General features: G+C 41.8%; 1 protein-coding gene across 1 annotated transcript; it reads left to right on the top strand.

The window, feature by feature from the left end:
• The first annotated feature begins 5429 nt into the window (after window positions 1–5429).
• On the top strand, window positions 5430–7566 carry LOC128706378 (hexosaminidase D-like). Its single transcript, XM_070087535.1, has one exon. The coding sequence runs from the start codon at window positions 5575–5577 to the stop codon at window positions 7432–7434; it is 1860 nt and encodes a 619-aa protein (XP_069943636.1). The 5' UTR covers window positions 5430–5574; the 3' UTR covers window positions 7435–7566.
• The last annotated feature ends 2394 nt before the right edge of the window (window positions 7567–9960 follow it).

Below are 9960 nucleotides of genomic sequence, written 5' to 3'. Positions count from 1 at the left end.
TATACCTCTCTGTTCTGTCTTTCCTAGAAATGCTATACTCTTCGCTTATTGTCCTTTCTGGATTTAAGTATCAATTATTGCTGTTATTATCCTATTCCTTGTTCACGTTTAGAGAGGACTTCCTAGCTTCCTAAGTGTTCTTACTACTAATAACTACTCTAATAGCTTGCAGGAGTGAGTGACCAGTATCTAACAGTGATGCAAGGCCAAGCCAAGCCAAACCTGCGACATGCAAACCACAGTATAGGTGATACTTGCGCTGGCAACGGTCGTGCCAAGTTGCCAGATGCTAATGACGTAGTCGTCGTACGTAGCCTAAATCCCTATTTTGGAGATCCTTCATCCGTGATGATTATAACCACATGTGCTCATACATCCCTCGTTCCTCACGCGATTTCACTTTTCACTTATGATAGTATACACTTCACTTTATATGTATAATGGCACACAACGTGTCGTGACGTCACTGCTTCAGGCCTACCGCTGCCTAGTAGACCAAAACATTTGGCTAATTTTGGATAATGGATAATTTCAGGCTTTCTCACGACTTTTTCTAACTAATAACTTTAGTTATCACTCGTATTATTGCTCACTGACGATGTCACTACCACTGATTACTGTTAGCTGTCACTGCACCCTTAAAAACACTAGGATTCTCGGAGCCTTGTGTGCCCACGTCTGCACCCACGGACCCACGCAGTGTGTGTAGTGGTGTGTGTGTGTGTGTGTGTGTGTGTGTGTGTGTGTGTGTGTGTGTGTGTGTGTGTGTGTGTGTGTGTGTGTGTGTGTAGTTGTGTGTGTGTGTGTGTGTGTGTGTGTGTGTGTGTGTGTGTAGTGGTGTGTGTGTGTGTGTGTGTGTGTGTAGTGGTGTGTGTGTGTGTGTGTGTACTCACCTATTTGTGGTTGCAGGGGTCGAGTCTTAGCTCCTGGCCCCGCCTCTTCACCGGTTGCTACTGGGCCCTCTCTCTCTCCCCGCTCCATGAGCTTTATCAAACCTCGTCTTAAAACTGTGTATGGTTCCTGCCTCCACTACGTCATTTTCTAGGCTATTCCACTGCCTTACAACTCTATGACTGAAGAAATACTTCCTACTATCTCTCTGACTCATTTGTGTCTTCAACTTCCAATTGTGGCCTCTTGTTTCTGTGTCCCCTCCCTGGAACATCCTGTCTTTGTCCACCTTGTCTATTCCACGCAGTATTTTATATGTCGTTATCATGTCTCCCCTGACCCTCCTGTCCTCCAGTGTCGTCAGGCCGATTTCCCTTAATCTTTCTTCATAGGACATTCCCCTTAGCTCTGGAACTAACCTTGTCGCAAACCTTTGTACTTTCTCTAGTTTCTTGACGTGCTTTATCAAGTGCGGGTTCCAAACAGGTGCTGCATACTCCAGTATGGGCCTGACATACACGGTGTACAGTGTCTTGAATGATTCCTTACTAAGGTATCGGAATGCTGTTCTCAGGTTTGCCAGGCGCCCATATGCTGCAGCAGTTATCTGATTGATGTGTGCTTCCGGAGACATGCTCGGTGTTATACTCACCCCAAGATCTTTCTCCTTGAGTGAGGTTTGCAGTCTTTGGCCACCTAGCCTATACTCTGTCTGTGGTCTTCTGTGCCCTTCCCCTATCTTCATGACTTTGCATTTGGCAGGATTAAATTCGAGAAGCCATTTGCTGGACCAGGTGTCCAGTCTGTCCAGGTCTCTTTGAAGTCCTGCCTGGTCCTCATCAGATTTAATTCTCCTCATTAACTTCACATCATCTGCAAACAGGGACACTTCTGAGTCTAACCCTTCCATCATGTCGTTCACATATACCAAAAATAGCACTGGTCCTAGGACCGACCCCTGTGGGACCCCGCTCGTCACAGGTGCCCACTGTGATACATCATTACGTACCATGACTCGTTGTTGCCTCCCTGTCAGGTATTCTCTGATCCATTGCAGTGCCCTTCCTGTTATATGCGCCTGATGCTCTAGCTTCTGCACTAATCTCTTGTGAGGAACTGTGTCGAAGGCCTTCTTGCAGTCCAAGAAGATGCAATCAACCCACCCCTCTCTCTCGTGTCTTACTTCTGTTATTTTATCATAAAACTCCAGAAGGTTTGTGACACAAGATTTGCCTTCCGTGAATCCGTGCTGGTTGGCATTTATACTCTTGTTCCGTTCCAGGTGTTCCACCACTCTCCTCCTGATAATCTTCTCCATAATTTTGCATACTATACACGTCAATGACACAGGTCTATAGTTTAGTGCCTCTTTTCTGTCTCCTTTTTTAAAAATGGGAACTACATTTGCCGTCTTCCATACCTCAGGTAGTTGCCCAGTTTCCAGGGACGTGTTGAAGATTGTGGTAAGTGGCACGCACAACATATCTGCTCCCTCTCTAAGGACCCACGGGGAGATGTTGTCCGGTCCCATTGCCTTTGAGGTATCGATGTGTGTATGTAGTGGTGTGTGTGTGTGTGTGTGTGTGTGTGTGTGTGTGTGTTGTGGTGTGTGTGTGTGTGTGTGTGTGTGTGTAGTGGTGTGTGTGTGTGTGTGTATGTGTAGTGGTGTGTGTGTGTGTGTGTGTGTGTGTGTGTGTGTGTGTGTGTGTGTGTGTGTGTGTGTGTGTGTGGTGTGTGTGTGTGTGTAGTGGTGTGTGTGTGTGTGTAGTGGTGTGTGTGTGTGTGTGTGTGTGTGTGTTTATTTGTGTGTGTATAGTGGTGTGTGTGTGTGTGTGTGTGTGTGTGTGTGTGTGTGTGTGTGTGTGTGTGTGTGTGTGTGTGTGTGTGTGTGTAGTGGTGTACTCACCTATTTGTACTCACCTATTTGTGGTTGCAGGGGTCGAGTCACAGCTCCTGGCCCCACCTCTTCGCTGATTGCTACTAGGTCCTCTCTCTCCCTGCCCCATGAGCTCTATCATACCTCGCCTTAAAACTATGTATGGTTCCTGCCTCCACCACATCACTTTCTAGGCTATTCCATGGCCTGACTACTCTATGACTGAAGAAATACTTCCTAACATCCCTGTGTGTGTAGTGGTGTGTGTGTAGTGGGGTGTGTGTGTAGTGGGGTGTGTGTGTGTGTTGTGGGGTGTGTGTGTGTGTGTGTGTGTGTGTGTGTGTGTGTGTGTGTGTGTGTGTGTGTGTGTGTGTGTGTTGTGGGGTGTGTGTGTGTGTGTGTGTGTGTGTGTGTGTGTGTGTGTGTGTGTGTGTGTGTGTGTGTGTAGCGGGGTGTGTGTGTGTGTGTGTAGTGGGGTGTGTGTGTGTGTGTGTAGTGGTGTGTGTGTGTGTGTGTGTGTGTGTGTGTAGTGGGGTGTGTGTGTGTGTGTGTGTAGTGGGGTGGGGTGTGTGTGTGTGTGTGCACACGTGAGCAGAGAGGGGTGTGTGTGTTGTGGGGTGTGCGTGTGTGTGTGTAGTGGGGTGTGCGTGTGTGTGTGTAGTGGGGTGTGCGTGTGTGTGTGTGTGTGTAGTGGGGTGTGCGTGTGTGTGTGTAGTGGGGTGTGCGTGCGTGTGTAGTGGGGTGTGCGTGCGTGTGTAGTGGGGTGTGCGTGTGTGTGTAGTGGAGTGTGCGTGTGTGTAGTGGGGTGTGCGTGTGTGTGTAGTGGGGTGTGTGTGTGTGTGTGTAGTGGGGTGTGCGTGTGTGTGTGTAGTGGGGTGTGTGTGTGTGTAGTGGGGTGTGCATGTGTGTGTGTAGTGGGGTGTGCGTGTGTGTGTGTGTAGTGGGGTGTGTGTGTAGTGGGGTGAGTGTGTGTGTGTAGTGGGGTGAGCGTGTGTAGTGGGGTGAGCATGTGTGTGTAGTGGGGTGAGTGTGTGTGTGTAGTGGGGTGTGCATGTGTGTGTGTAGTGGGGTGTGCATGTGTGTGTAGTGGGGTGTGCATGTGTGTGTAGTGGGGTGTGCATGTAGTGGGGTGTGCGTGTGTGTGTGTGTGTGTGTGTGTAGTGGGGGGTGTGTGTGTGTAGTGGGGTGTGTGTGTAGTGGGGTGTGTGTGTGTAGTGGGGGGGTGTGTAGTGGGGGGGTGTAGTGGGGTGTGTGTGTGTGTGTGTGTGTAGTGGGGTGTGTGTGTGTGTGTGTGTGTAGTGGGGTGTGTGTGTGTGTAGTGGGGTGTGCATGTGTGTGTGTAGTGGGGTGTGCGTGTGTGTGTGTGTGTAGTGGGGTGTGTGTGTAGTGGGGTGAGTGTGTGTGTGTAGTGGGGTGAGCATGTGTAGTGGGGTGAGCATGTGTGTGTAGTGGGGTGAGTGTGTGTGTGTAGTGGGGTGTGCATGTGTGTGTGTAGTGGGGTGTGCATGTGTGTGTAGTGGGGTGTGCATGTGTGTGTAGTGGGGTGTGCATGTAGTGGGGTGTGCGTGTGTGTGTGTGTGTGTGTGTAGTGGGGGGTGTGTGTGTGTAGTGGGGTGTGTGTGTAGTGGGGTGTGTGTGTGTAGTGGGGGGGTGTAGTGGGGGTGTGTGTGTAGTGGGGGGGTGTAGTGGGGTGTGTGTGTGTGTGTGTGTGTGTGTGTAGTGGGGTGTGTGTGTGTGTGTGTGTGTAGTGGGGTGTGTGTGTGTGTGTAGTGGGGGGCTGTAGTGGGGTGTGTGTGTGTAGTGGTGTATAGTTGTTGCCATTCATGTGTGTATCACATTAAAAATTAAAATTTCAAAATTAGGTAGACCTCTGAATTAATAGTCTTATTCAGCATCTTGAGTATCTCTTATGAGATCAGTTATATTAGAAAGCTTATCACTCCTGAGGATCGCCGACAGACTTGCTGATTAAGACAAATAGCCAGGTGTAGAATTGAGCCTCCAGTCCTTATGCTGAATGACCCATGTAGGTTTTGTGCTTCTGAAGATAAAATATCCCCCAAAATTGTCACTCTTGTCACTTCCTGGCAAGTGAATAGGCTTATCTGCAGGATGATTTTCCATGCTCTGTCAGATTTTTTCAGTGAATGTAAAAAAGTTTAAAATGCACATGAAAAATCAGAGACAAAGGAAACCCCTTTGTAAGCTACAGGCTTACTATCCCTGAAAATGTTACTACAAGTGGTGGCCCTCATGTAAATTAAAGTGAAAACTATGTCAAAACCTGAACCTAAAACTATATAAATATAGAGAATAAACATTTATATTACTAAGCTGATGTGCTATAAGATAGGGATTGATTCATTGAATATGAAAATAATGAAATGTTTCTTTTCAGTACAAACATCATAAGGAGTTGTGGGGAAGATCATTTCAAGTTGCAATGAAGATGATTTTGCACTAAATTGTAATAACTGACTGTGTATACACAAAAGAAAGGGTTAATAGTTTAAAAAAAAAAAATATTTGTATGAAAAACCAACATTAATTTTACAAGTTGTCTTGTATACTGTGCAGTATAAATTATATTTGCTAGTGTTTTCCCATTATATCTATGAAGATCAGTGTGTGTGTGCATGCACCCAACTCTCTCTCTCTCGATTTGTACAAAAAGGTGTGGTAGTTATGAAAAGTAAGTTTCTACTTTTTAAATTGAATTCTTAAAGAAAAGAACTTCTTTAACATATATGGTGAACAGAAGCTCATTTACTTGAAAAGTAAAATTTGTTCAGTTGGTTGTGTTGGAAATGATTGCTCTAAAAATGTTCCCAAGAAGAAATGCAAGACTATTATCTGTTATTGGATTTACTTTGTTAATAATACTCATGTTATACAAAATATCTGGCCCTTTGGATGGGTCAAAAAGCTTTGAATTAGAACCAGGAACAGAACAAGCCCGGTCAAAATCTGCTCGAGATGACTCTCCTGATCTTCTGACTCAGAGCCCAGAACACCTTAAGAAACAAAAGGAATATGAGAATAGAATCATGGCTAACATCAAAAAGATGTCAGTCCATAAGGAGCTTAAGCGCAAAATGGATCATGACCCAGTGGGAATTATTTTGCACAAAAAACCAAGCCTTTTGGATGGATTAGGAAGAGTTAATGATTTGGAAGAACAAGACACAGCCATACGGAAAAGTGTTGTGATGGAAAATCAGCTAAAGCATAGAATAGTACACTTGGATTTAAAAGGTGCACCACCTAAAATTGAGTATCTTAAAAAACTGTTTCCACTTTTGCATTCATTTGGTGCCACAGGATTGCTTTTAGAATATGAAGACATGTTTCCATACTGGGGTAAGCTTGAATTTCTATCAGCTGAAAATGCATATGCTAAAGGTGATATTGCAGATATTATAGAAATTGCAAAGAGAAATAGTCTCGAGGTCATTCCTCTTGTGCAAACATTTGGTCACATGGAACATGTTCTGAAACTTAAAGAATTCTCAGAACTACGTGAGGTGCCAAACTATCCTCAAGTTATTTGTCCAACTAACAATAAAACATTATCACTTATTAAAATGATGATTGATCAGATTCTGGAGATGCATCCAGGAATTGATTGGTTACACATTGGTTCAGATGAAGTATATAATCTTGGAGAATGTACCAGATGCCAGCAGTACCTCCTTCATCAACAGTTTGGAAAAAGTGACTTATTTTTACACCATGTAAAGAAAGTTGCCAAATATGTCAAAGATAATTATGATATACAGCCCATAATGTGGGATGATGAATTCCGAAAAATTCCACTGAGGGCTATTCAAGACTCTCAAGTAGGTCAGTTGTTGGAAATCATGGTATGGAAGTACAGTACTGGCATTATGGTTGATCTGCACTCAGACATTTGGGAAAAATATTCATCAGTGTTCAGTGGTGTATGGATTGCTAGTGCTTTCAAAGGTGCTGCTAATCCTGAAAGTTACATAACCAATATTAATGATCGTCTTAGTAACCATAAAGAATGGATGGAAATTTTTGATATGTATAAAAATACGATTCCTTTTCGAGGCATTGTATTGACAGGCTGGCAAAGATTTGATCATTTTGCAGTGCTCTGTGAACTTTTTCCCCAGGCTATTCCGTCATTAGCAGTGAATCTGATGTACATCTCTGAGAGGAAAGCAGATCATGGTGCCTTGGCTCGAGTTGGAGATGTCCTCAAATGTAACTCATTTATAAACTTAGATCTGCAGTATATGGAATATCCTAACAAGTGTGACTTTCCAGGTAGTGCAGTATATGAAGTATCACAGAAGCTTTTCATTTTAAAGAGGGACATTGATACCATGCTACATAATCCTCATGTAACTGGATGGGTTTCAGATTATAACATAGAGAATAACTTTGCTAGTCCACAACATGTTGAACAAGGTCTTCAGGATCTCTCAATGCTCTTGTTTGACTTCACCAAATTAATGACCGATGCAGAAACAGCCTTGGCAGATGTATATGATGAGTATACGGTCAAAGAATGGATTTCTTTAAATATCAAACCAACTCATGATAAACTTCAAAAATTGTATGCATCAAGTACTAAACTTCAAGAGAAAAAATACTGGCCAAGAAGACCTCTTGATACTGAGCAAAACAAGGAACTATAAAATGTGAGCTTAGTTTTAATTCCCTTATTTGTGCATAATTTTTCTTTTCTGTGATTTTAATACAGTAGACCTCATTTAACATGGTAGTTACATTCCTGAAAATACCGTGTTAGGTAAAAACCATGTTAGATGAACTGAAGAATTTACAGGAAAAATAGGGTTACGTTCCTGAGTGCCCCAAAAAAGCCAAACAACTTTTTTTAGGCCTCCACATCTTACAAAAATAAAAGTGAAAATGTAATTGTAGTTCATTGTTATGATGTATTGTGTTGTTTTTACTGCTTAAGACTACACATGTAACAGAAATAATAGTATTTCTTACCTTAAATTGTGGGTGATTGTGTTTGTGGATGATTGTGAAGAGAGTGGAGAGTTATGCTGTGGCCCTACTGGGCTGAGGTGGATAGTATAGGTTCTGGTATTGAAGTTGATGGTTGTACTGGAGTGTCTAACTTTAAGTCATTCAATCAAGTGATTCAGTAAGTCAGCCAAGTCATTCAGTAAGTCAGTCAAGTGATTCAGTAAGTCTCAAGTGACTCAGTAAGTCAGTCAAGTCATTCAGTAAGTCTCAAGTGACTCAGTAAGTCAGTCAAGTCATTCAGTAAGTCAGTCAAGTCATTCAGTAAGTCAGTCAAGTCGTTCAGTAAGTCAGTCAAGTCGTTCAGTAAGTCAGTCAAGTCGTTCAGTAAATCAGTCAAGTCATTCAGTAAGTCAGTCAAGTCGTTCAGTAAGTCAGTCAAGTGATTCAATAAGTCAGTCAGATTCAATAAGTCAGTCAAGTGATTCAGTATGTCATTCAGTAAGTCAGTCAAGTCATTCAGTAAGTCAGTCATTCAGTCAGTAAGTCAGTCAGTCACACAAACTTATGTTTACCTCTTTTTTATGTGTACAAAGTAACACTTCATTATGGCCACAGGATGTCTTGTCTAATATCTTTGTTTCCTTCATTAATTCTAAGACTTAAATGCTTACACCTTTTCTTGCCACTTTGAGAAACACTGATATGCTTACTGGGTGTCATGATTGCTTGGCAGATACAAGATATAGCAATTAAAAGATCAAAACACAGTTCACAATCACAAGCTTGTAGCAGAGAAGTTGGACTGGACATGTATGAAGTACGAATGCTTTGATGGTGGGGTGGTGTTGGGGGGTGGCTTGGGATGGCAGGAGGTCTCCCCAGCTGAACCACAACAAGGTGGTGGCTTGAGGAAAAGGGAAGTTTTTTTCCTTCCCACAAACTGAACCGTGTTAAATTCATCTTACAATGTGTTACATAAAATTACGCCGCAATTCTTCAATCGTGCTATACCCAAATCATGCCAAATAAACTCGTGCTAAATGACGGTCTACTGTAAATTACTTTTTGTAATATTCATAATATTAGACTTCGTTGATCTCAGCGTTGTGATATTTTAGTGTATGTAAAATTTATGAAGATTCAATTAGTAATAGAATTATTTTATTACATATAGTAGTATATGTTATTATGATCTTAGATAATTTTAGCATTGTGTATCTACTACATATTCAATTTTATTCTTTGTTTTTCTATTTGGGGATGAAGATATACAGTTATACATACTGTATTGGGAAATTTTTGCTCTTCCATTGAGATCTAATGATAGCATAAACCTTAACTTTTAACTTTATCTTACAACTACTTACCTTTGTCCAAATCCTGCTGCAGCATACCTATTATGCCTTTTTCATCCTGGGAACTTCCCATCCATGATGGGATGGATATATGCAGGATCCTTTCCCCTCACATTTCAAAGAACCTGTTAAGTGTTAAAAATTCTCTTGAAGAAGAACCTGACAAATGTGTCAGAGAACTCTATATTAGTGTTCAGCAGTTTTAGAAAAAGCAAGATGAAGTTGAAACAATGAGACATCCCTCTTGGCAAGTGAAGATAAATGAGAAGGTACAAGAGGACAGAAACAGTTGGAAAAACAATGTGAATTGAAAAGACAGTGTAATGGTAGAAAAAATGAAAAAAAAAAAAAAAAGTCACTGTAAACTGTGTGTAGTAAAAGACTTAACAGTAGAGAAAGAGAAAATGGTGACTGCTTTTACTTCCCTCATGGTAGTGCTTCCATGGACAACTGCTCCACTACTCTACCTGTCTAATGCAGTGCATTTGAATATAACCCTGATAGTGCACATTATCTTGTGATAATAATAATTTAGTGAAATTTCCTTAAGATATAGGTGTTGTTAACACCCTTGTTTTTAAATTATTGCCTTAGTTAATATTACAGTAATACTGTATGGTAATATAATTGTATTGTGCTTTTGCTTTGGAGTTATCCTTTCTATACAGTGAACACCGCACATAATGCATGTGCAGTAGTGTATATGTATTATTAAATTCACTATATTCTCAGACTTAACTCATAAACATCTAGAACAAAATTAGAGTATATCATTATAGTTTTGTAATTTAATGATTTAATGAGTTTTCCAATTGAATGTCGTATTTCTGCCATGTTTGATAATGCAGCCTACCATCCACTTTAAACATA

This window comes from Cherax quadricarinatus, chromosome 22 (assembly GCF_038502225.1).
Source record: "Cherax quadricarinatus isolate ZL_2023a chromosome 22, ASM3850222v1, whole genome shotgun sequence".
Classification (NCBI taxonomy): domain Eukaryota; kingdom Metazoa; phylum Arthropoda; class Malacostraca; order Decapoda; family Parastacidae; genus Cherax; species Cherax quadricarinatus.
This window is presented reverse-complemented; position numbering and strand designations above follow the sequence as displayed.

Coding starts and splice junctions, on each gene's coding strand:
- LOC128706378 (XM_070087535.1), top strand. CDS start 5,575: ATGATTGCTCTAAAAATGTTCCCAAGAAGAAATGCAAGACTATTATCT.